Consider the following 27,938-nt stretch of genomic DNA (forward strand, 5'->3'; position numbering starts at 1 on the left):
GTGCAATAAAATATTTAAACCCTGTGTTGTGTTTTTTTGTACTTTTTTTCACAGGTGAATGGGTAGGGGTACATTGTACCCCATACTCATTCACATAGGGTGGGGGGCCGGTATCCGGGGGCCCCCTTATTAAAGGGGCTCCCGGATTCCGATAAGCCCCCCGCCCGCAGACCCCGACAACCAACGGCCAGGGTTGTCGGGAAGAGGCCCTTGTCCTCATCAACATGGGGACAATGTGCTTTGGGGTGGGGGGGCCGCGCGGCCCCCCCTTCCCCAAGGCACCCCCCCATGTTGAGGGCACGCGGCCTGGTACGGCTCAGGAGGGGGGGGCGCTCGCCCCCCTTTCCTGGCCAGCCGGGTAGCGTGCTCGGACAAGGGTCTGTTGTGGACTTGGGGGGACCCCACGCCGATTTTTTTTTTTCGGCGTTGGGGTTCCCCTTTAAGTCCATACCAGGCGGCGGGGTCAGCGACGTCTCCTTCGCGGGCCCCGCCTACCTGGAGACGCGCTCGAAATGAGCGGACTTTCCTCCGTGTGTGTGGGCGAGTCCGTTCATTTCAAAAGTAGGGCGGATAGTATGGCGGACTTAGTCCGCCGTATTAGTCCGCTCAAAAAGTGCCGTGTGTGGGCAAGTCCGTTCATTCGAAAGTATGACGGACTGTCCGTCGGATTGTCTGACGGACTAAGTTGGCCAGACAGTCCGCCACGTGTGTACGCGGCTTAACAGTGTAAGTTTAGGTACGCCATGCATGTTTGCACCTTATGGTAATCGCTCCTGGAGCCCACGGGCCGATCGGTTCCTTTTTACTTATAAATGGATGTCACTTACGTTGAAAATAATCATCATAATTGCCAGGTTTATCATTGAAATGAACCCAAGCTGACCTTAAAAAGGTGCATAAGGTAATCACAGGATCTTGACCTCCTATGTAGATTTAGCTGTGCCCCCATCATCATGCTGCACTTTACCCTCTTTTTTTTTTTTTTTTTGTAACTGCTCACTCAGGCTCTTGCATTTGATAGTTAAAAGGTATTGGGCTTAGTGCAGGCTGGGATCATGCTTAATTCTATCTTGAAACAAAGTGAAGTCTCTGCGAACAGCTAGAACCTAGGATTGAAAAAAGTCAAGCTGCATGTGCTTCAGCACTGTTCACGATTCATCCATTGAGCATGTTTTGGGCAGATCCGGATCACATTATGCCATTAGTATTCTGGGTGATCTTAAAAATCAGAGGTCCAAAAAATAAAAAGGCGTTCTTTTGGTTTATTCATTGCACATTTTTGGTGTGGACCCTAACTTCAGCTTGTTCAATTAAGCTTTGACACTAAAACTCGGAAACTGATACTATGTTATATGAACAACTACATCAGTTTCTGTGTGCAATTTTAGTAAATCTCCCCTATTGATTTGCATGGAAATAAGTGGGGAAGTAAAAACAAATTACTGTGTACTACTCAGCAAAATGCTCTACACCTGTATGTAGCTAATATGCGTGTCTTCCATTTACAAATATAAATATCTGAATAATCATGGTATAATTAACATTCCTTCTTAATCAGACACCTGTGGAGGAGATTGGAGAGGCATTATGTGGGTTACACCCACCGTGTGGTATCAGTGATGGTCTTGCCTCCCCCCTTTTGGGAGGGTGCCAAATCCACCTGGCAAGGTGCGCCAATCTGCTCTAAAAAGCCCCTACATCAAAGTGAAACATGCCTGTAAAAACAATCGTACAAATATTGGGATTGTATTCACAGAAAAAAACTGAATGGCCTCAGCCCCCTGTTCCTTCTAAATCTAATACCTGCCTTCTCACTCCCACTGCTAATGTCACTGACAATCGTGAACCCTGTACAATCACCTCCTTATGACCCTGCATATCCCCCCCCCCCCCCCCCCACCGATAGCACCGCCCCTTGATCATGCAGCCTAGCTCCATGTAACTTGTGGAACATGGCACCCATCACTGCACAAAGAAGCCGGGAACCTGCCCAGATCCCCAGTCTTAAAAGGTCTCATCCCCCCCCCCAATAATACTGAGAATACAAGCAATGTGTTGCCTGTGAGAACCAAGAAAAAAAAATATATGGCTTTGACAACATCGATCCTGCAAATATTTCTGCAATGTGAGAAAAAGTATATCACATGCATATGCATCCTTATAGAGCAGCCCATGGACAACATATTGTATACTGTGCAGGAAATCAGACTTATTAGATGTCCCAGTCAACTGTTAGGGTTTGTTCACACATACCATGATGACTGGCATTTTCTGCACTGCTAGGGCACATAGAAAACAATTGTTTGTATTTGTATGGTAAAATGCAGACATGTAGCATTGTAAAGCTGCGCACAGGTAGGCACTGCATGTCGCTGGACAATACCTCAATGCACAGCACTGCTGAGCGAAGTCATGAATGAAGTGTAACTTTGTGCACTTTAACCACTTTAGGACTAAGCCTCTTCTTTTTTAGATTTGTTTTTTACAAGATAAAAACATTTTTTTTGCCAGAAAATTGCTTAGAACCCCCAAACATTATATATTTTTTTCTAACACCATACAGAATAAAATTGCGGTCATTGCAATACTTTTTTGTCACACTATATTTGCACAGCGGTCTTACAAACGCACTTTTTTTTTGACAAAATACACTTTTTTGATTTAAAAAATAAGATAGCTGTAAAGTTAGCCCAATTTTTTTATATATATTGTGAAAGATAATGTTACACCGAGTAAATTGATACCCAACATGTCCCACTTCAAAATTGTGACCGCTCGTGGAATGGCGACAAACTTTTACCCTTAAAAATCTCCATAGGCGACATTTCAAAAAATTCTACAGGTTGTATGTTTTGCATTACAGGGGAGGTCTAGGGCTAGAATTATTGCTCTCGCTCTACCAATCACGGTGATACCTCACATGTGTGGTTTGAACACAGTTTTCGTATGCGCTCACTTCTGCATGCAGGAAGGGGCACATTTAAAAAAAAAAAAAAGTGTCACTTTTATTCCTGTTACAAGGAATGTAATAGAAGCATGACAAGTCCGTTTAAATATGAGACCTGGGTTCAAAAAGACCTCAGATCTCATATTTACACAAAAATGTAATTAATTAAAAAAATGTAAAAAATTGGCATTTAAAAAAATTGGTCCTTTAAGAGCTATGGGCGAAAGTGACATTTGGGCGTCGCTTCCGCCCTGCAGTGTCATGGAGATGGGCCATCTTCCCCTCACTCATCTCCATGCACAGCCACTGGAAAGATCTGATCTCCTCCTCCCCTAGTAAGCGGCAGAGGGCAGCGGATCGCGGTGGGGGGCCCTCTCCCGCTGATTAAAAGTAATCTCGCTGCGAATCCGGAAGTGGTTAAATAACTTTAAAAGTAATCATTGTGATGCATTGAAATGCATATTGCACCGCTCCCTTGCCATGGCTCACTGCAAGGAAAAACTTGGCAGCTGCCTAAAAAGCATGCTCAAGCCCAGGTTCATAAACAGATATATTTTTTTCTGTCGTTGTACTTCGCTGTGGTGAAAGAAAATATGCAAGAATAGATCTTTTAACCCCGCCTCTGCCCCCCCCCCCTTTTTTTTTGTAAGCACTCATTTTTATTCTTCATCATACAGGACATGTTTTTCCCCTCACTGAGCCAAAAATGTAACTGCTAATTAGTCTGGTAAAACTATACTTGTGTAACTGTAGGTTGCCATGGTAAAGAAGTGGTTGTACAGAGTGTTCTCACTGCAAAATCATCAGATCTTATTCTATAGCCAAAATGTTAAGCAGCCATTAAATCACAACAAGAGAAGTCCGTAATTGCTTCAACTAGCCCTCAAACTATATGTATTCTAATGCAGTGTCCTCACAAAATCAACAGTGTATAATCTGCTGCTAAAGATGTATTTCAGGACATTGCCAGATCCTTTAAATTTGGCAATGCTGTCAGGTTGAAGAAGCCTGTATGATAAAAGGGACAAATGGAATGTTTGTTGTGCCCTTATAAATCTGCAAGGGATGTAAGCAGACTTGGTGGTGCTCAGACCACCTTTTTGTTTTAGGCAGCGCTTTAAAATTGCCCTCCTCTTCAACATCGGGAAAAAAAAGACCTTTATTTTAACAAAATACTTTATTTATCGGCGTATAACACGCACCTTATCTTTAAGAGGGAAGTTTCAGGGAAAAAAAAAACCACATCAATTTTAAAATAAGGATCAATGCCCATCTGCAGCTTCACCAGTGCCCATCAATGCAGCCTGATCCATGCCCATCTGCAGCCTCTAATATGCCTATTATTGCAGCCTGTTTAGTGCCCATCTGCAGCCTCTAATGTGCCCATCATTGCAGCCTGTTTAGTGTCCATCTGCAGACTCGCCTTTGCTGATCATTGCAGCCTCGCCAGTACTGGATTACACAGATCCGTGATCTCCTGTGTATCCGGTGCTCAGTCACTCACAGTCCTGCCCAGCTCATATGATGGACAGAACAGTGGTCCAATGCCAAGCCAGGGGGGCCGGACTGTGTGTGACTGAGCGCCGGATACACAGGAGATCGCGACTGTATGTAATGCAGTGGCACTTGTCCCTGCCTTCCACTTCCAGAGGTAGCAGAAATCGGCGTATAAAACGCACACGTTTTCCCCCTGATTTTCAGAGGGGAAAAGTGCATGTTATACACCAATAAATACGGTATATCTTTTAAATCAAAGTGATCCTGAAAATGTATAAGTGCAAACACAGCATCCCTTAGAAAACATTTTATGCTTCTGAAAACCCACTGAACAAATGTAGACACTACATGCAATGTTTTATTTATTTATTTATTTTTTATATATCAGAAAAGCTTTTATTTATCTCCAAAAGGAGATATATTTTCCATATACATACAATATAAAATAAAGCATAATCTAATATTGGATGTTACAGCACAGTTTAAGGCACACAGTGCAAAATAGTATACAATATGTAATACAACACATAATATGCCAATAACCATTTCTGTAGAGATTGCATAGATCTAGATGAATCTATTGTTTAACTTTAATAGCTCATTTGACTTCTGAGGTCAGGAATGAAATATTGTTGGTCTGTATCTTTGACTTCAGTTTCTTACATCTTTGACTTCAGCTTCAAGTTCTGGCACACCCACCATCCCCAGAATCCCACAATGTATTCATGCACCTATTTATTGGATTCAAAGGTGGTTCAGAAATACTGACTATATGTAATGCCACTTGACTCTTAATGTTTTACTAATGAATGACAAATTCTCAATAACTATATGGCTACTTTCACACTGAGGTACTTTACAGGTGCTATAGCGCTAAAAATAGTGCCTGCAAAGCGCCTCTCCTGTCACTCCAGTGTGGAAAAAAAGTCCTGCAAGTAGCATCTTTGAGACGCTTTTGGAGTGGTGTATACACCACGCCTAACGTGCCCCTGCCCATTGAAAACAATGGGCAGCACCGCTGAAGCGCCTGCCGTGGAGCTTTGTGGGTGCCGCTAAAACGATGTTAAATCGCTGTTAAATATCTGGGCTTTACCGCCAACGCCTCCCCCCCCCCTTTAGGAGTGGTGTCTACACCGCTCCTAAAGCACCCCTGCCCATTGAAATCAATGGGCAGCACCGCCGCAGAGCCTAACGCAGCGATTTGTGGGCACTTTTAACCCTTTATTTGGTCACTAACGGGGGTTAAAAGCACCCCACTAGCATCCGAAAAGCGCCGCTTAAACTACGATAAAGCTCTGTTAAATTGTGGCATTTGCCACCGACGCTACACGCTATTACACACACCTTATTATTTAAAAGGGAAGCTTGAAAGTCAGCAGTGGTTTCCAAGCAGACAGCTATTTCATTTGAAAGATCGCTTCTCTATTTAAAAAAGAAAGTGACAACGGGAAAGCAACTGTTTTGAACTGCTGCATTAGGCTTGTAATAGGTTGCTAGTTAAGTCATTTCTATGCATTTAAATATTTGAGGTAATTTTTCCATCCAACTCATTCATGTAGATGGAGGAATCTTGTGGTTTTTGTTCAGCCTGCTCAACAACAAAAAGAAAAGCCTACCCATCTTTGGCCAGTCTAACATAAAAATGTCTTAATGGTTATCTGCAGTCTAATGTGACCTAATTCAGCCTAAACTGTTTGTTTTATGTAAGCTGCCCATAGACCTTAGATCAGTTATACATGTAAGCATAATTCTACCGCCCTAAAGGCAAAACTTCTTTTTGTTTTGGATAGAATTGGGAGGGATTAGAACACCTGTCAGTTTTTTATTGCTGTCTGTGACCCTGTTAGGGAGATTCACTCTTTGCTTGTCATGTTTATCATTATCAAAAGTGAGATTAAAAAGAACCTCGAATTTTGGTTTGGCATCAGAAGACTAAAAGAATGGTAATCTTCCAATGAGGACACTAGTTCTGGTGACCCTGGTGACAAACTGTGATTCCCTCACTTTTGGCGGGATTCCATATCAATTCCTATTTCAGCTACGGAACAGGAAGTAAAGGGATATCTCTCCAAGAGGACACAGGTGGCAAGAAAACAAAACAACAAACTGATGGGGGTTATAACCCTCCCTTACTGTATCCAAAATAAAAAGTTTTGATTTTTAGCTACACTATAAGCAAGTGTTTTAGTCCCCACATATTCAAACCAGAATAGTTGTATCAGGTGACTGGTCATGTCTTGGACTATGGAGTAAGACAGAAGAGATAAGCTCTTGACACCTCTGGCACTGGCTTATTAGAGTGAAAACAATTGCATTCAGATAGGGTTTTCTAATTTGTGCAGTCACTGGCATGCGATTTTACATGTCACATCAGATGCCAAATCGCATCAGTATGATCCTGGGCTTATTGTCAAAGCTGAATTGAACAAGCTGAAGTTAGAAGCGGTTTTGCTACCATGCACAGCTGCACCAAATTTAGCATTGTCCAATTTTAGTAAATCAGTCCCTTATTGTCATCTAGTTCTGGAAATTGTCATCTAATTTGTTTGGGCCCCTACTGTCCTTGCTAATATTTGTTCCGTTCCTGCCAAAAGGGTGATTATTTTTTATACTTCTTTATGGAATGCTTAATTTTTTTTTTAGACCATGTTATGAGTTCAACATAAATGGAACAACTTACTCCAAATAAATGTATAAAGCTGCAGCATATTCTTGGTCAATTTCTTAATTATGCCTCTCCCCTATCGCCTTGATTATAGGATGGAATTTGCAATTGACAAGCTCAAAAAAGCAGGAAGCCAAAAAGGAATTTTCATACTTCGATGTAGTCCTAAAGAATTTAACAAGTACTTCCTCACATTTGCAGTAGAGGTAATTATGAATAGTTACTAACATTCAAAACAAACGAGTTTATTACAATGATTTCATTTTTCTGTATTTGTGTTTTTTTTTCCAGCGTGCTGGAGTACCTGAATATAAACACTGCTTGATAACAAAAACTCCAAATGGGGAATACAACCTACGAGGTGCCAAGAAAAATTTTGGGACACTGAGAAATTTGTTAAACTGCTACCAGAAAGAAACTGTCCGCTCAGATGGCATCATTTTCCAGTTTACTCGATGCTGCCCCCCTAAACCCAAAGGTCAGACATGGTGGCCTTCATTTTAAAAGCAAACGGAACATTAAATGAAAGGTTTTTAAAGGTGCACTGATCTAGAATGAACATGTACATCAGGGGTAGGCAACCTCGGCCCACCAGCTGTGGTGAAACTAGAAGTCCTATGAGACATTGCAAGACTTTGACAATCACAGGCAAGACGCCAAGAGGCATGATGGAATTTGTAGTTTCAGCACATCTAGAGGGTCGAGGTTGCCTACCCCTGATGTAGATCATAAATCTTGAAATATGTGGAGCCCTGCACTGCTCTTTTTTTTTCAGTAACTTACTATATAGGTAAAAAAGATGAGCATTACAGCCAAATCCTGCATGTTTGAAAAGAAGTCTGCAGCAGAAGTTCCCATAGTTCTATTCTCACAAGTTTACTTTAATGTTACTTATTGTGTTCATTACATTGCAAGTTGAAGTGCTAAACCAGTTGCAGTTGTGGGGAATGTGTTTGTTGTTATGACTGAGATGTCCACTAAGGGCCTAGTGAATATTTTAGCAATTATAAGTAGTTCTCATTAAGTTGTCTATTGAATTCAATTCCTTGATGCATCCTTCTCAAAACCTGAATGAAGCACCTGAGGCACGTAAAATTATTACCGGAGAGGTTGAAGTGCCAATTTATATCAAACCGGTAAAATTAATCTAACTGAACATCGTTCCGACAAAAAAAAAAGTTTACTCTGAACAGTTTTTGACCAACTCATCTCAAAGTTTTACTATTTCTAAAAAATTTTTTTTTTTTTTTTTTTAATTCTAGTCCCCACCCCAGCAACATAACAAAGATAATACCTGGGTGCATCTGGATAAGGATGCACATATCATATGGGGGGTCCATATTTTTGTGTAAGCAGTGAGTGACGTGTAGCTTACCTAGGACAGCTTCTGGAAAATGAATAGAACAATATAGGATCAGTATTTGCTACTGGGAAGGAGAAACAATTGGGAAGATAGGAACTTGACATGAGTCGCTTATAGGGCCTGGTAGAAAGACTGGGAAGTAAAAGCTGGAAATAAGTATAAAAAAAGGGATGACTTCAGTACCTTAAGCAGATGCCTGGATCACTCAGGGCTGAAAATAGCAATGCCACTAGTATGTCTTAAAAATATTGGGGATACATTGTATAATTAAAGATCCAAAAATATAATTTACAGATGTATGAGACAATCTATTCCAAAAAACATCACAACCATGCCAGTGTCACTTACAGGATCATTCTAAATGCTGTTTCATGCCCTTTTTTAATCTGGCCAGACCACATGTATTCAAAATGTAATTTAAAAATATAAATCTGCTGCCAGGTTCAAAAATATACTAGGATCATATTCAAAAACCTCATCCAGATAATCAAATAAAGTGTCACTCTCAAAACATGTGATGGATCTTCAGTTAAGAACTATGAATTGTGTGCACATTATAATAATAGAAAACAATTATATTGATATAGATATATATATATATATATCTATATATCTATTTTTTTTTTTAATTAAACTAAAAATAATGTATAGTAAAATAATCTTCACCTTTAGGGATGCCATAGTATGTGTGGAGAAAAAGACCTTTTCTTTGTGCTTCATACTTTTGAACTCTGTTTACCAGTTACTGCTAGTTATGCAGGTTTGGTAGTGTATATCCAAGCTTTTTCATCATATTGCTAACTTTAATTTGGTTTAACCTTGCAAACAAGTTTCCATAGTAATAGATCTATTAGTAGAAAAATATCAGACCAATAAATAGAGGAGAGCTAGTAAATCTAAAAGCAGATGTTTAGAAATAATACATTTTATTTATCTTAAAAAAAATTGGAAATACAGTGTGATTGTGTAATGGGATTGGGGTGAATTTACAGACGGGTACCGTAATTGTAATATCTCTAATCTTCTTATGTGAAGTTAAATGTTTTGTCATTTTTATAGACAAATCAAACCTGATTATCTTCAGGAGCAACAGAGTATCGGATGTCCCATTATCGCCTTCTTTGCAGCGGCATACCAATGTGAATCAGATGGTTTTTCACAAGATCAGAAGTGAAGACTTGACTTACGTATGTTTTATTTAGGGTTCATTTCTCTAATAAAGTTTGCATTCTCCTTGCTTCATAAGCCCTAATATCAGAACTCCAGGCAAACAGTACATAATTGAACTACATATACTATACGTGAATCTGTTTAGTATTTATAATTCTCTTCAGCCAGTCTTGCAACTTGCACACCTCTGCCACATGCATTGTAAGAAGGAACGTCACTTTTTTCTGATTTAACTTTATAATCTCCCTTTGTCACTACCTTCCCTACTGAACAGTTAATTAACAGTATGTTGATATTGACTTGTGCAATAAACTGGATGGATGCAGAAATGTAAAACGGGAAGGTGTGAATCTGAACTAGGACATAGGCATCTATCTGACTGTGCAGTATGCTACTCACAAAACTGTCTGAACAGAATTACAAATCTTTTCAAAGTTAAAAAGTTTTACATTTATGTCATCTGTTTTCTTAGTTGTTTACCTGGAGTGCTGTTTTACTGTTAAATATAAGGGAAATGTAAGTAGAGGTGCTACATATTGCTAATGTTAAAAAATGGAAGCCAAAATATGGTTACATTGGGACATACTGTATGTATAAAATGTCTGCAAGAGTGGCAGTTCATTGACTAGTCTATTGTATGCTGTATAAAAAACAGTGTTGTCTACCTGCCACTACACTGTGGCATGAAGGGACAAGTCATTTTTTGGAAGGGGCTAGAGTTTGGGTCCCCACAACAAATGCTTGTCCCGTTCATAAAATCTTACGGACATCCCAGATGTGTTGAAGAACATCGATATACTATGGATACACTTTGGGATGTATGTAGTCTTTCTATAGTCAAAGTCTATGTCACAAGACCCCACACTTTAGTGTGTGAGGCTCTATGGGGATACGTTTTCTTCCCATTTATCTTTTTTCCCTATCAAGTCATCAACTGAAAAGCAATTGAAGAGTATTGTGAAGTTGTTGCATTGGTAATTTTTGTAGTTTCTGAACATCCTTGGGTATATTTTACCAAAAATATGTAGAATAAATATCAGCCTAAACTGAGGAAAAAAAATGTCTTTATATATATTTTTGGGGGATATTTATTATAGCAAAAAGTTGTTCTTTTTTTTTGCTTATAGCACAAAAAATTAAGGCAGAGGCGATCAAATACCACTAAAAGAAAGCTCTATTTATGGGGAAAAAAGGACATCAATTTTGTTTGGGTACATTGTTGCGCAACTGTGCAATTGTCAGTTAAATCGACGCAGTGCCAAATCACAAAAGGTGCTCTGGTTGGGAATGGGGTAAATCCTTCCGGGGCTAAAGTGGTTAAATTATTTTTAACACTGTACCTTTTAACTTTTTTTTTGGTGGGGAAGGGGGTGTTATTGTTTAGGGTGGAGAGTTGGGAGGAGGGTTGTTGTTTAGGGTGGAGAGTTGGAGAGGGGTGTTATTGTTTAGGATGAAGAGGCAGGGAGGGGGTTATTTAGGGTGTGGAGGGTTATTTTTGTTTAGGGTGGAGAGGTGTTATTGTTTGTATATGCAGGAGGGGAGGGGAAGGGGGGTTATTTCAGAACCCTACAGCTGCCAATCACTAGACTGCAACACCTAGCAGACCTGCCCTTTTCCTCCAAGAAGTTCTGCAACAGTTGAGACTCTTAGGCAGATCAGTCACCTGGCAGCTACCCACAGAGGAGCCAGAGGAGGATAAGCACATCTCCCAGGAGAACACAAAAAACAGGGCTAAGGTGGGCAGGGCCAGCGCCAGCATGGGAGAAGGCGGCCCACTGCGGGGCAGGGAAATTCCCACTGACAGCTGAAACATCATCGGTTGTTAAGGACGCGGCGACCCCACTCTTTAACAACCGATACCTGCCTGCATTCTTTTGTATACGTTTAATCTGTCAGCGGGGGAATCCTGTTGACAGATGAAAGAACCGAACCTGAAGGTATCAGTTTCAGGTATCGGCGCATTTTCACACATACCGATACTCATGCAAATGCTTAGTATCAGTACCGATACCAGTAGCGGTGCAACCCTACTTGTTATGGTCTCTAAGGGCCCATTCATACTTTTGCAGTAATGCAGTTCAGCAAAGCACCTGTGTTGCAGTGCACTACAATGCATAGTAGAAAACAAGGATCGCATGGTGAGAAACAAACAAACCAGGCTCCCCCCGCCCCAGAAAAAACAGTAGCTACGTACCCAGATTCATTCACCAAAGGAATCAAACGGTGTGTGTGTGTGTGTGTGTGTGTGTGCCAACGTAGTAGAGAAATAGAAACTGCGGGACTGTTTTTCCATGCTGATGAGCTTATGTTAATACTGCACATATACAGTATATTGATGTCTTTGTGGAAGATTGGAGTATATAAGTAGTCTCACTTTTAGCCTGGCAAAATCTTTTTTATTTTATTTTTCATATTTTAATTTTTTGCGCCACAATGAGGGGGATTAGGGGGATGTAGAATAATTGTGTTATTTGAGGTGGTCTCGCTTACGGCACTGCACTAGTACAGTGGTGTATTTGCAGTGTGCTGCATTTCAAAAATAGTGCAGGTCTGATTTTCAGTCTGTTGTGCATTTGCAGCCTCCTCAAGAAAATATGTGTTAGCTTGTATGCATTAGCAGCACAATGCATAAGCCCTAATACCCAAGTATTTGTAAGTAAGTGATTCTAAATGCATTTTTTTTTAAATCACAAACATTTTATACTTACCTGCTCTGTTTTGCACAGAGCAGCCCCAATTCTCTTCTGGGGTCTCTCGTCAGTGCTCTGGGCTCCTCCCCCTGTTGAGTGCCCACATAGCAAGCTTCTTGCTCTGGGGTCACTTGTGCCGTACTCGCTCCCGAGCCTGCTCTTTGTCCATTGTCATACAGAGCATCCTTCCCCCCTTGCTCTCCTCACTGGCTGTGATTGACAGGAGCGGGAGGCAATGGTTCCCATGGCTGCTTCTTCATCCAAGAGAGAGCCACTGCTTAGGTAAGTAATCAGGCTCAGGTAAGTAATTAGGGGAGCTGCATGCAGAAGCTTTTTTACCTTAATGCATAGAATCACTTTAAGGAAAGTTTAATAGGATTAATAATATTACAAACAGTTGTATATTAACGAAAGAGGTCTTTCTGCATGAACATCTACAAGTTGTGATGTATTGTCTCCTCTGCTAGTATAGATAGACAAGTCCACATTACCATTTCAACAGATGTTCTTGCAATTTAGTTAATCGCAATGAGACCTTATAATATCTGTCCTAAGCATTTCCTATACGTTCGATTCTGTAATGTATTGTTCTGAGAAAAAAAATAAGGTCCTGAAAATAATTAACTTGTCTTTGTATAACATTATAAATGTCGGAATTTATGTTAATCACTTTGCTACAATATATTTTCAGCTTGAAAATCTTGGTCAGGGTACCTTTACTAAGATATTCCGAGGCAAACGTGAAGAGACAGGAGACTACAATCAGGTTCATGAAACAGAAGTTCTTCTGAAGGTTTTGGATAAGACGCATAGAAACTATTCTGAGGTTTGCTTCCATCCTAGTCTAACTATCATTGCAGCATAGCTGAAAAAAAAAGCTTGCTTGTAGTTGTCTGTGTATAGGAAATTGAACAGTTTGCATATTTAAACATTAAAAATTCAAAAGTATTTTTGCTACTTTACCTAGTGACCCATGGCTTACATTTGCAATGGCCTGCTGCTAGCACATTTACTAAGTAGACATTATGGTTATCTCTATAGACTAGAGCATTCAGAATTTTTCATTGTGCGGACATGTGAACAGGCCAGCTGAAAATAAAATGTAATGTTTTGCCGAGGTGTGTAAAAGGTATGTCATCTGTGAATGTGACTTAAAGGTCGCCATGCTCTGTGAACGAGTCCTTTGTTTTTCCACACTGGATACAACCAGCCACCTCTGGAACCCATTAAAAAAAAAAAAAATGTATGCCTTATCGGCATTCAGCATTATGTGCTATGAGCAGTCAAAGCAGTAGGAGATACCTGTTACAATGACAGTGCCCATTTGAATTTTATTTTGAGTGAATAATCCAATATTTGCTGGTACCTTTTATCTGATAATTGTTGGCATCTGTTTTATTTTTAACATGTTTTAGAACATAAATGCATTTACCCCTTTCTTCTTTGCAAAATAGCAATTTCAGATTGTGAATTGGTGTACGATTGGAGTCTAGGAATAGGAGATGGGGAGCATGCTTATTCTAGAAAAATTTAATTGCTTTTGTCTTGATTGTTTTTTCAGTCTTTCTTTGAAGCAGCAAGCATGATGAGCCAGCTTTCCTATAGGCATTTGATCCTGAATTACGGAGTCTGCGTGTGTGGAGATGAGAGTAAGTAATAGTATTTTTCAGTGTATATTTATACTAAAGGTAACTAAATTGTACTGCATTGTGGACACACTCTTGGGAATTAACAAAGGTTCCTGTGCCATTATTTTTGCATAGGGAACTGAAGCAAGTGGTGTGTGTCACTGAAACAGGTATATCTGCATTACCCACGGCAGTTTCTATTTCAGAGTGAAGTAGAAACTGGTGCAGAGTCTACACCTAATTAACAAAGAAATTGCACCAGTTTTCAATATAGAAAACGACCGCAGATTCCACCATATCGGACCTGGCGTACCGTATGTGAAATGTCTACAGATCACCTGCCTCTTGACTCCTGCAATGATTACATTGCATGTGTAGAGCCCACATATTGACAGGGAATTTTTTTTTTTTTTTTTACCGTAATGTTGGCATGTTGAGCTTAATAGAAAGGGGGTTTATGTTGGCGGATTGAGCTAGTTGCAGCTGCTTTGGTCTCTCTGGTTGACCCGGTTTTAACGTTTATTCCTATGCATCATAATTTTGACACTGGTGATCTCAGTCCTGTTTCATACTGGACTTTAGGTCCAATTGTTTACATTGCACACTATTGTATTTGCTTCTTTTATGGTGAGCAGTCCAAATCTCTCTCCTTTCACAGACTTACCTACATGTATATTGCATCACTGTCCTTTTGCTTTTATCCACTTGTACCATGCACCCTGCATTTCATGTTTTGAGTGCCACCATTTTGTTTCTGCCTTTCCCTCCTTTCCCTACCTTGTATATTTTCATAGTATTGCCTCTTTCTTACCATCACTTTTAGTAGGAGAGCTCTCTAATTAGTTCTAGCTAATTTTTGTAAAGCTTTTTATTTTTTAATGATTTTCATGCACTTATTTCAATTTCAGGATTATGGTAGTAGGGAGGGGGTTGTAAGAATTTAAACTTCTGTGTGTTTTTGTTGCATTAGTCTTGAGAAAGAGACTGTTGACCGTAATAAACATTGTTAGCAACTGAAAATTCTGCTGCCTGCTTCATATTCCATATACCTTCTTCATGGATTGCACCTGTAAGAGCCCATTCACACCAGATGCATTTTTGAGTGCATTCCAATAGCGTGGACAGTCCAAAATCCAAGTTAGCCTATGGGTACAGTTAACACCATTACAGTGCAGTGAAAAAAAGTACAGCATGCCACATTTTTCCACATAGCAAATGCACAACAACGCAGTGCAGGTAAAAGCCCAAAGAGCGAAGTAAGAAATGACCTCACAGGACAAACATAAATAGAAAACTATGCATCAACTGCATGTAAACGCGTATCAACTGCAGTGCTAATGAACATTAAAAAAAATGCACGGTAGATGTGCAGTTTCTGGTCTGAATGAGCCCTAAATGTGTGCTTTGGCCCACATCTACACAACATTCATACATGTGTTAAATTTAATATAAGCAAATATTGTTTGTCTTGTCTTTTGCAAATCTTCAATGCTTTATTCTATTCTTAGGTATTCTAGTTCAAGAATATGCAAAGTTTGGATCACTGGATATTTACTTAAAGAAAAACACAGTTAATATTATGTGGAAATTGGAAGTTTCGAAACAGCTGGCATGGGCAATGCATTTTCTTGTGAGTATTGAGATGTTTCCTAGAAAGTCTATTTTGTATTCGGTTTTCATTTTATTTTTTAACATAGTGTATGTAGTTATTCACTTTTGTTTTGGCTAGTTATCAAGGATATTATAAGTTTTTAAAATTACCTAACACATATTAGGGCATGTTCAGAATAGAAAACCTGAAAGTCTTAGGGGGTTATTTACTAAAGGAAATTCCACTTTGTACTGCAAGTGCACGTGAAAGTGCACTTGGAATTAAAGTCGTTGTAGATGCGAGGGGGACATGCGAGGAAAATAAACAACATTTTAGCTTGCACATGATTGGATGATAAAATCAGCAGAGCTTCCACTCATTTGAGATCTACCCCTTAGATTTACATTGACTGCACTTTCAAGTGCACTTGCAGTGCAAAGTGGATTTGCCTTTCATAAATAACCCCTTAGTGTTGGTCTTGGTGACTGCATTTGTTTTCTTCTTCTTTTTTTTTCATCTGGTGATTTTGCTAGTAACCCACTTCTGTCCTAGGGTAACATTCACTTACTGTACTATCTCTATGACAGAACAGTTTTATCACCCTAAGATGCTAGCTTTTGATCTGGGCTACAAATTCCCATAACAGGAGGGGGTAGTTCACGGGGTTAACATAGGCAGGAGTTGATAGGACTCCTTGGGATTTTAGTGCAGCAGAGGCGCTGGAATTTGGGTAGGATCAATGGGCACTTTATTTGTGCTTATTGAACAGATAAAACAAACTTTCTAAGGCCCATTTCACACTGGGGTGGAGTGGGTGTCGGCGGTAAAGCGCCGCTATTTTTAGCGGTGGTATGCGGCCGCTAGCGGGGCGGTTTTAACCCCCACTAGCGGCCGAAAAAGGGTTAAAACCGCTCGCAAAGCGCCGCTGCAGCGGCGCTTTGCCGGCGGTATAGCCGCGCTGCCCCATTGATTTCAATGGGTAGGAGCGATAAATACACACCTCCTTCTCCGCTCCAAAGATGCGGCTAGCAGGATTTTTTTCAACGTCCTGCCAGCACACCGCTCCAGTGTGAAAGGGGCCGTTTTTTTCAGGCACTATTTTTAGCGCTGTAGCGCCTGAAAACCGCCCCAGTGTGAAAGGGGCCTAATGGTATATTGAACAAGTGAAAACCAAATAAGCAAATTGTCATGCGATTTGACATTTCCAAATTGTTTGAAAAGGCGCACCCCTTTTCCAGCAATGGAACCGCTCATATTGCGACTCAAGTTGCAGCACTTATGAAAAAGCTTCCTGCAATAGTTACATAGTTAGGTTGAATAAAGACACCAGTCCATCCAGTTCAACCTGAGTGAGTGTCTACAATTGTCCCTATCCCTGTACATTGCACAGTCACATTGGTCCCTACCCTAAAGGAGCCCACAATCCAAGGTCCCCATTCATATACTAGGGTCAATTTTGGACAGAAGCCCATTAACCTACCTGCATGTCTTTGGAGTGTGGGAGGAAACCGGAGTACCCGGAGGAAACCCAAGCAGGCACAGGGAGAACATGCAAACTCCAGGCAGATAGTGTCGTGGTTGGGATACGAACCAGTGACCCTTCTTAGACTTCTGTTGTATGAGTTGTAAGTCGCACTGAAATTGGCAGTGAAAATCGCACTGATGTGTGGCTTTGAAATCGCTCTGAAGTAGCACAATTTCAAAGCCACACTGATGTGAGCGGGGGCTAAGAAGTCCATTGTTAATGTTTGCATACACTTTTAAAAATACGTATAAAAATAAATCCCAACTGTTCCCCCTCATTCTACTTCATCAGTCACTTCTCCATTGGACATACTGTAGACGCATTCTACTTGCAAGCCCTAATGTGAAAAGCATAAAAACAATTTATTAAAATGAAAAAGAAAAAAACTCAATAAAAGACGTCTGATCCTCCAGGGATCTTAAAACCTTTACATCAGTCAATCACGACAATAAAACAACAGTTGCTTGATGATAAATTAACCCTGGGATCTTCTACTCGTAACTTTGAGATGTTGGTAAAAACAGGGCTGTGTTGCTAGTGTAGTCTATTGTACACGTAGATTGAATGATTGTGGGTGATTATCTCCCAGAGGCAGGGGGAACCAGTGAAGTTCGTATATAGGTGTAAATAAATGGTTGGAACTGAGTTCCCAAAAGACACTCACTTTTGTTAATGGCTGGACTGTAGGGCTGGGGCGCCGTCACGCTGAGCTGGAGGAGTGGAAGAAAAAGGGTCAATCCTGCTCCCTGTGCTCCGGGACGGAGGTGCAGTAAGCGCTGAAGGATGTTAATCCAAGTTGGACACAAGGTGGCGTCCACCTTGTGTGTTGGAGAGGCTTGGAGGGCAGCGCTTCGCTTGCCCGAACGGTTGCGGGTCACTATTGGTCACGTGGAAGGCTCCGTAGCGATTGGGGTTGTCATGCCGACCGGCCTGCTAACATGTTTCGCGCGCATGCGCTTTATCAAAGCTGAGGTGGCGTGTGGTACACATAGGGATATATAGCATCGGGTTGTATGGAGGGGCGGGGAGTACCGGAGTACACTAAATTAACCCCTCATGTGTCAAAACGTATGTTTTGCTTGAGACTTGTGGAACAATGATATCTATTGGTGTGTAGACTTAAGGGACACCGATAACAATGGATTCGGATTCGATTGAGATATTGAGTGGGTGAAAAGGGATATGAAAATCTAAGGAGAAGTGTGGGGTGGGGAAAAAGAGAAAATTATGTGAAAAAAAGGGGGAAAGGGGGGGGGGGAGGGAGGTGGGGAATGTATAGGAAAGATGTAAATTGGATATAGCGACATATCTTTGGTAAAAAATTGTAAATATATGGAACGTAAAAAATTTAAAAAATTTGAAAATAAAAAGAAAGATGAAAAATAAAATAAAAATATAAATAAAAATAAAAATGGAAATAAAAAAAAAAATATAAAAATAGAAATCAAAATGAAATGTAAAATGTATATGTACATATGTATTCACCCACTCAGATACATGATACAATAGGGGGGGGGGAGAGGGGGAAAAAAAATATATATATAATAATATAATGGGGGATGGCGGGCAATGGGTTATGTTTATGTCTGACAGATGTGTATCAGGAGGTTATGCTGAGGATATCGATCTCTTGGTTGAGGCCTTCTGGTGAGAGGGTACCCATGAGATATATCCAAAAGGTCTCTCTACGACACAGAAGGGAAAATCTTTCGTTATCCGTTAGGGTACCCTTCGGGATAGACTCAATTGCAAGAACCTCCATTTTTTTTAAATCTTTCTCATGGAACTGGCGAAAATGGCGCGGGATGCTGTGTTTAATGCAACCCTTTTTGATTAGGCGGCGATGTTCGCCCACCCTAATACGTAAGGCCCGTATGGTACGGCCTACATAAAGGAGGCCGCAGGGACAACGTAGGACGTAGATCACATATTCGGTGGAGCATGTAATGAACTGTTTTATCTCAAAAGTTTTTCCTTGAGGTGTGATAATGGTGGATTGGCCATTAGGGATGGATTGGCAGGTAAAACAGCCTCTTTTGCGACATTTATATATCCCATGTCTATTGTCGAAATACATCCTGATATCGGAGAATGTTTTATTGCAATTTTTACCTGATTTAGTAAGTTTGCTAGGGGCGATAATATTTTTTATTGTACGGGAACGTCTGAAGGTAATTTGTGGTCTAGGCGGAAGGGAAGAAGCCAGGATAGGATCTAGCTTAAGGATATCGTAATGTTTGAGAATTATTTTTGAAATATGTTTATACTGTGTATTAAAAGTGGAAATGAACCTGACTGTGGGGCTGTCGTCTGTGGAGTCTTTGGGACGCTTTTTGGTGGGTGAGTGCTTGGTTGTGTATTTCCTGAAGGCCTGTGTGATTAGGTCATCTGGGTAGCCTTTTTCTAAAAACTTTTTAGCCATCTGCTGGCCTTGTTGTATGTAATCATCAGTTAGGGTGCAGTTTCTACGTAGCCTCTGGAATTGGCCGCTGGGGATGTTTTTCTTCCAAACTGGGTGATGACAACTCTTATAATGTAGATAAGAGTTGCCTGACGTGGGTTTGGAATGGTTGCTAGTGGTGACATTTTGCTCATTATGGGATAAGACAAGATCCAAAAAGACTAACTGGTTTTGGTCAATAACTGATGTAAAGGATAAGCCCATAGGGTTGTTGTTACAGAAGCTGACGAAGGAGGCAAAACTGTCCACGCCTCCACTCCATATGAGCAAAATGTCATCTATATATCGACCATAAAATACGATGAATTCGGCAAAGGGATTGTTTGTCCAGATGTTTTGTTTTTCCCAGAACCCCATGGTAAGATTTGCGTATACTGGGGCAAAACTCGCTCCCATGGCTGTGCCTTGGAGCTGAAGATAAAATTGATCAAGGAAAGTAAAATAATTATGTCTCAGACAAAATTCTATGCTTGATAATAAGAATTCGATTTGTCTAGAGTTCATGCCTTCATTGATACTCAGGAAATGTTGAACTGTGGTTAGTCCAATTTCATGGGGTATGGAAGTGTAGAGAGAATTAACATCCAGAGAAGCCCACATGTATTCATCAGACCATCTGTAGTTGTCCATGATCTCGATCACGTGGCTGGAATCCTTGATATACGAGGGAAGTTGTACTACCAGGGGCTGTAAGATGTGATCTATGTAAGCAGATAGTCCACTGGTAAAGCTGTTGGTACTAGCCACTATGGGTCTTCCTGGGGGATTGGTGGGGGACTTGTGGATCTTGCGGAGATGGTAGAAGTAAGGAGTGCTACAGACTTTAGGCAAGAGAAAACGCTTTTCTTTGGAATTGAGCACCCCATCTTTATGGGCTTTCTCAACCATGGAGGTTAGGTCACACTGGTACGTAGGGAGGGGGTCGGTTGTAAGTTTTTGGTAAGTGGTCGTGTCAGATAACAACCGAATGGCTTCGCCAAGGTAGTCACCCATGTCCTGTATGACTAGACTGCCTCCTTTGTCAGCTTGTTTGACTACGGTATTTTTGTTGGTGGTGAGATTTGTAAGGGCCTGTTGTTCTGGTTTGGTTAGATTGGTTTGTTTTTTATTCTTGTTAGTGATATTACATAGCTCGATAAAATCTTTATAGACTGCTTGATAGAAAGTTTCAATATAGGGTCCCTTGGATTGGGTTGGGTTAAAGGTAGACACAGGTTTCAGATGGGTGTGTATAACCGCAGGCTCTGTAAAGGGATATTGTGTCTGACTGGAGATGTTGCTCTCACTCCACAGCTCTTCGAGAATTCCTAGGATATCTTCGTGTGGGGTGACATTTATATTAATTTTATCTAGTTCTGGTGTCGGATCACATTTTGTGTTGTTAGTTGTTATTTTTGTAAAATGTCTGTTTAGGGTGAGGGATCGGACGAATTTGTTTAAATCTTTGAAGAGGCCAAATTTGTTGGGTCCTGTGGATGGTGAAAAGCTTAGACCTTTTTTCAATAATGTTAATTCGTAGGGAGTTAGGGTATGTGTTGATAGATTGAAGATTTTAAGATCCCTGGAGGTTCAGACGTCTTTTTTATTGAGTTTTTTTCTTTTTCATTTTAATAAATTGTTTTTATGCTTTTCACATCAGACTATGAGTCTCTCTGATGCGCTGTTCTTGTGATGGTTCAATTTCTGCTTTCTTCCACCATGTCCAAAGTGGTCTAGCAGCTGCACATTGAGACTAATTATAGGCCCTCTATGAGACAACAATTAACCTAATATTTGGATAAAGCGTTCTCTACAAATGTTTTTTTCCATTTGTGCGCCAAGAACTTTTGTTTTTAATACTTGCAAGCCCTGCAGCTTTTCTTTAGATCCTTAGGGCTCATGCACTCGCATGCTCATGTCCTCCAGAATGCACAGTATCTACACTTGAGCCATACATTCATGGATATGCTTTATACAACCCCTAACGCTTAACCACATACCGCAGATGCACTTCTAGTTGCTGTGCTTAGCAGCTGCGGTTCCCAAAGCATTTTTACGGTGGCTCAGGACACTGCACAGCCGAGTGCATGACCCTGAAGGAGAAACTGCCATGTATGCACAGTATGTCTGTCCGCCAGCTCATTGAAGTGCATTGGAGCCATCTGAGCTGGGGTAGGCCATGGCAGATTGGAGACAGTCATCGGCTCATTTTAAGGTAAGTTAAAGGGGCTGTGTATAGAGTGTGAAGGGGATAATGGCAGTAGTTGGATGTTTTATTTATATATATATATATATATATACACTTCACATATAATATATGTAAATTGCTTTACCTGCCTTACCTTATAAAAAATATGTTTGCATGCAGTATATCAATAGGATACTAGTGTGACTAAACTTCTCCACTCCTTTTATTATGTGTGTGAAGGCATCTGGTATTCCAGTTGATTGAGGGCAAGGTTTTACAGGTTAAATGTTGCTGTGCTTAAAGATGCATGTACTTTTTATCAAAAATGAACCAGCATTTTATCAGACATTGAGCAGACTATTTAAAAATTGGATCAAAACACTATCAACAGTGTGTTTATAGACAGAAAAGCCCTACCCTGCTAACTGGTATTTCAAGGTGGCCAGCTGACCTCACTTCACCTTGAATCGTTCTCTGGTAATGTTTTAAATGCATATCCCTAATAGTGCTTGCTGTCCAAATAATTAATAAAACAAAAAGCAAATTCTTGATGATCACTTTTGCTTAGGGACCATTGTCTGTGGTTTATACAAAGAAGCTTACTTTATTTATTTTTTTTTTTCCCTTTGCCAATGCATAGCAACAACAATTTGAGTTCCTACAAAAAAAAGTTATGGCCATATTGTTTTCTGAGTGTAAGCAACAAATTCTGAATTGTGATTGTATAATGAAGTGCCCTAGAGCAATGCAAGCCACCAGCGACTAGTAAAACTTAAATGTCAGTTTTGCGTCGGTTCACCTTATAATGAACAAACTACACGTTGAGGTGGCTGGTATAACACTTTAACCACTTTCAGACCGGACCAATTTGCTGGTCAAAGACCAGACCACTTTTTGCGATTCGGCACTGCGTCGCTTTAACTGACAATTGCGTGGTCGTGCGACGTGGCTTCCAAACAAAATTGACGTCCTTTTTTCCCCACAAATAGAGCTTTCTTTTGGTGGTATTTGATCACCCCTGCGGTTTTTATTTTTTGCGCTATAAACAAAAATAGAGCGACAATTTTGAAAAAACGCATTATTTTTTACTTTTTGTTATAATAAATATCCCCCAAAAATATATATAAAAAAACATTTTTTTTCCTCAGTTTAGGCCGATACGTATTCTTCTACATATTTTTGGTAAAAAAAATCGCAATAAGCGATTATTGATTGGTTTGCGCAAAAGTTATAGCGTTTACAAAATAGGGATAGTTTTATAGCATTTTTATTAATAATTTTTTATTATTTATTTTTTTACTAGTAATGGCGGCGATCTGCGATTTTTATTGTGACTGCGACATTATGGCAGACACATCGGACATTTTTGACACATTTTTGGGACCATTGTCATTTATACAGTAATCACTGCTATATAAATGCAGTGATTCCTGTGTAAATGACACTGGCAGTGAAAGGGTTAACCAGTGGGTGGCAGTGTAGGGGTTAAGTGTTCCTAGGGGAGTGCTACTAACTGTGGGGGGGTTGGGCTTTCATTTAGTGTACACTGATCTCTGCTCCAATCACATGGAGCAGAGATCAGCGTCACTAGTTGCTAGGCAGAATAGACAAATGTTGTTTACACAGCATTTGCTCTATTCGGCCGCTCCGTGAGACGATCGCGGGGATGCCCGCGGCGATCGAGTCCGCGGGTCCCGCGACCGGACTCACGGGGGTCCCGACTAGCGCGGGAGCGCGCCGCCGGCGGCGTGCTCCCGATGGCAGGGCGGCATCGAATATTGGACGTACCTGTACGCCAATATGCCTGCCCGTGCCATTCTGTCGACGTACATCGTCGTGCGCTGGTCGGGAAGTGGTTAAGTGGACTTGTTTAAGTCCCATTTCATCCCGGAGTATTGATTTGTATTAATAATCACATTTGTGGCTAATTTGTATGCATAATCCACAAGGCAACTCCTCCCTGGTTTGCCCGTAAAAGTGCTAAATACAGCGCTCCCAACCTGCCCCAATGATGGTGGGAACGTCCCGCAAGCGCACCGCTCTGTGTGAAAAGGCACGCTAGAATGAATGGGAGGCGGTTTTCAGGAGCTTTGCAGAGGCTATTTCTAGTGCCTGAAAACTACCCCAGTGTGACTCCCAAGGGGTCCTGGAAATCCCTGCATCCACACAAGTGAGGTTGATGCAGGAATTTTTCCACACCGCTTTCCCCTGCCAGGACGTTCTGACAGTGGGGATTTCTCCGCTGTCAGAAGTACCTGATCAGCACTGCTGGCTGCAAAGCCACTAATTAAAGAAGTTTTTCCAAGGGTCAATTTTGATAGAAATTGATTTTAACAGTTGGCTTCTGTCGAACAGGGAGGGCTAAACACAGATCAAAATTTGTCTGGCCCCTGTTGAACCAACCAAATTTCGATCTGTGTGTACCCAACTCTTAGACAAAATGGGGGAGGGGGGATGCTGCGATGTGTTTAGACCAGTGTTTCTCAACTCCAGTCCTCAAGGTGCCCCAACAGGTCATGTTTTCAGGCATTCCATCATTTTGCACAGGTGATTTGATCAGTTTCACTGCCTTAGCAATTACCACAGCCGTTTTATCTGAGGGAAATCTTGAAAACATGATCTGTTGGGGAACCTTGAGGACTGGAGTTGAAACACCGGTTTAGACAACCATAAACTGGCATCTCAAAACTTGTGATTTAAAGATCTTGGCAAGTTCAGTTTAACTGACTTTCCTTTCTTTGTTAGAACTGTGAAAACCATGCATTGGCAGTTTTTTAAATATATTTTTGACTGTTTTTATTTAATTCTTCTTTTTTACTTAGGAGGAAAGAAATCTAGTACATGGCAATGTTTGTTTAAAGAACATTCTGCTAATCAGAGAAGAAGATCGTAAGACAGGAAATCCTGCTTTCATCAAGCTCACTGATCCAGGAATCAGTATCTCCGTACTGCCAAGAGAGAGTAAGGGTGTCAGTTATTATGTCTCACATGACTTATTTATTGCAAAATTACTGAAACATCCAAATGTAATGGTTTACTGATAGAACGCATTGAATTTAAATGTGATTAGTTGGAACTGGATATTGCATTTTGCACGGTCTTAAGTTAACCTTAAAACTAAAGGCAAAACTTTTTGGATAAGTAAGAGAGGGTTATAACTAGAGATGCACCGAATGGAAATTTTGGTGCCGAAAATGCAGGATGCTGAAAATGACAGTTTTTAAAAAAAAGAAAAAGGGATATTTTTAGATATAATTGTATTATATTCAACTTGTTAATTAATATAATTTAAATGAATATGAATTTGTCGACCATTGGCACCTTTAGCGCGAGAAAAGCTCAAGAAAAATGTATCCCTTTTAAATTGTATGTGTTCACACTGGTTTGTTGCGCTTCCATTGCGGTGTTAAAAATCCAGCTTGGTGCATTTTTGGTCAGTTAAACAAAAGCACAAAAAAGGCAACTCTCAGTTCAAATGCATTGAAAACGCAGCAAGAATGTATCATTGACACACCTGTTAAGTTTTTTATGTGCTTTGAGTCCCATGACCTATGAAAAACGCACCATAAGCACACAGTAATCATGGTAAAATCGGTCCAAATTTGCAGCAAGGTTGCTGAGAATTCGCAGCAAAATCGCCTCAAATTTTCTTATCGGTATTCTGCCAATAACACTATTTTCAGCCGAAATTTCAGTGCATCTCTAGTTACAACCTCTGACAGACTTGTTTTTGCCATCTGTGTTTAATTTGGGAGATTTTCCTTTTTGCCCTATAGGTAAGACAGGAAGTGAGTGGAAACTCCTCCAAAGTAAAGGAATCCCTGGTTGTCACCAAAGTCACCAGACCTTTTGTCCTCATTAACATATTTCTCCTTTATTTCTGGTGGCAACTCAAAATGTTTAATTTTCTTTAACTTACACTCTTGGTGATGATGTTAAACAGGACAAATGGAGAGGGTGAAGTTCCCTAACCAGGACACAGACAGCAATAAAAACATGACAGGTGTTTTAATCCCTCTCAACTCTATCCAAAACTAAAACAGGTTTTGCCTTCAGCTATACTTTAAAGAAGAGCTGCAGTCTGTTCACATAATTTGTAATAAAAACATATTTGCCATTCTGAAGCTTCCCTCCAACCACTTTGCATATTATTTTATATATACTAAGATTCTGTACTTGCCAAATATGCTAAAGAAATCTCTCTCCATTGAGTCTGACTGCAGCCATTTTAACTGTGGGCAGCTGAAGCTGCTGCCTGTTCAATTCCTGGATTTGCACAGGCACACAGAAGCACACCTCCTTCTCATTGGCCCTCTTTTGACTCTCCCCCCCCCCCCCCCCCACCCTTCCTGGCAGGCTCTAACAAGAGTGAGAGGGAGCTGTGCATGATGTCATAAGCCTAGGCTTTTTACCAGACAAAACAGGAAGTGGGCTGTATAAGGTATTTACTGGCAGAAAAAAAAATGTTTTACTATCCAAATTTAAAACAACAAGGGCAGAGGATTTAATAGATGGAAAGTGGGAAAAAGGATGGAGCAGGGAGGAGTCACATGAGCACTTAGTGGCGCTCTGAAATCAGGTAGTAATGGGCATATTTTTTTGCAAGGAACATACACTGCAGCATAGGGTGCTTTCTAACAGAGAGGATTGTGTGTAGTTTAGAAAGTGGCTTAAGAACTACTTTAACGTTTCCTTTTAGAACTGTCTCTTCCTAAAACTCAGTCCACTTTTTTGGGAAACTCTGCAACGTAAGTTGGTTTACCAAAGTAATCATCTTGGTAAATTTACCCTCTTAGCAAATGTTGTGCCAAGGCCCCATGCTGCTGTTGCCCTAAAGTGCACCTGCACCTAAACTATAGACCATAAAATATTTACATATTCTTTACCCTCTTTACAGCCTGTTGTAAAAATAGTTTTTTTATGGACCCTTTTAATTGTTCAATTTTACATTTTGAGTTGAAAGTATGTTTATTATAAGTTTAACACAAACAAGAGCTTGTCGAGGGACAAGCCATAAAAATAAACAGCATGAATAAACACAAGAGAAACTCTGATAATCTCTGGAGACATTTTGGACAACAACTTAGACATTAGTGCCGTTTTAAAGACTCCATAAGGCAAAACCAATCCTCAAGGCATAAACATGCTGGTGTCGGGTATGGGGCTCTGGGTGACGTGAGAAAAACTAAGTAGAAAAAAGGTCCTTCTGTATCCTCCCGATTAAGGACTTCACGATCTAGCGAGAAAGTGGCCTATATATTTTATATATAAAATTCAGCTGTCAGTTCAACCGTTAAACCCTGTTTGACAGCACAGTCCAAGATTTCAGTTAGACAAATCTTACCTCAAGACAGGGTCCTTCTATTGTACTATTCCTTTGGCTAGGCCATAGTGCTCTGGGAATTCTCTGCTTATTCCCTTTTTTAGCAAAGCAATTTCCTTTCAATGTACTGTATACTTTATAGGTGACAGAAGCAATGTTACCAGTCATGAGGGGTAAAGAAATGAGATGTCATTTCTGATTTCTTCTACAAATAAAGTTTGCTGGGCTGTAAAAAATTTTTTTTTTGGCTTCCATACTTTAAAGTATGCTTTTCAGGCTTGTCAGTAGTTTTCAAGTCTCCTTGCTTTCACTGGCTGCATGTTTCAGATCCGTGACTTGGAAATTATTGATGCCAGATATGATGATGCATTAAAGCCAAGCAGCCATCGCTTTCAAAGCAAGTCAGCTGTGGAAGACTGACACATTGCATTGAAATATGCTGATTGCACTTTTTATTTTAATTTAATATCACTAAAATTACTTACATTTTTTACATTTTTGTGTAAAGTTACGATTTCTGTATTTTAGTTGACTTTGTATATTATTTGACACGTTCATGTCAACCTGCCTTTTTCAGGTTTAAATGAATGATGATGCATGCTTAGCCTTCTCTCTCTCTCTTTTTTTTTTTTTTTTTTTTTCCATTAAGTTCTTTTGGAACGTATTCCATGGGTTGCTCCTGAGTGCATTGATAATCCAAAAAATCTCAGCCCAATGGTAGACAAATGGAGTTTTGGCACCACCTTATGGGAAATTTGCAGTGGTGGTGATAAACCCCTGAATGCACTGGATTCTCAAAGGGTAAGTGAATCACACCAGAAATCGCATAACAATCCCCTTAAATGAGAATGTCCAGAGAAAGGTAAATCAGTAAACCTCAGGTTATTTCCGCACACTATCTTTTTTTGTTT

The 27,938-nt window shown here is 40.3% G+C and overlaps 1 protein-coding gene across 1 annotated transcript in view; it reads left to right on the plus strand.

Annotated features, from left to right (window-relative positions):
* The window catches only part of JAK2 (Janus kinase 2), a 338,166-nt gene that overhangs the window by 260,040 nt on the left and 50,188 nt on the right, over positions 1–27,938 (plus strand). Inside the window, exons 9-16 of the mRNA XM_077475037.1 lie at positions 7,204–7,315; positions 7,401–7,587; positions 9,532–9,659; positions 13,024–13,158; positions 13,894–13,981; positions 15,469–15,590; positions 24,527–24,665; positions 27,677–27,828. Of these exons, the coding sequence (XP_077331163.1) occupies positions 7,204–7,315; positions 7,401–7,587; positions 9,532–9,659; positions 13,024–13,158; positions 13,894–13,981; positions 15,469–15,590; positions 24,527–24,665; positions 27,677–27,828 (1,063 nt within the window). The remainder of the gene's footprint in view (positions 1–7,203; positions 7,316–7,400; positions 7,588–9,531; positions 9,660–13,023; positions 13,159–13,893; positions 13,982–15,468; positions 15,591–24,526; positions 24,666–27,676; positions 27,829–27,938) is intronic.

Source organism: Lithobates pipiens, unplaced genomic scaffold (assembly GCF_037356315.1).
Source record: "Lithobates pipiens isolate NorthernLeopardFrog02 unplaced genomic scaffold, aLitPip1_a1.2 Scaffold_13, whole genome shotgun sequence".
Taxonomy (NCBI): Eukaryota; Metazoa; Chordata; class Amphibia; order Anura; family Ranidae; genus Lithobates; species Lithobates pipiens.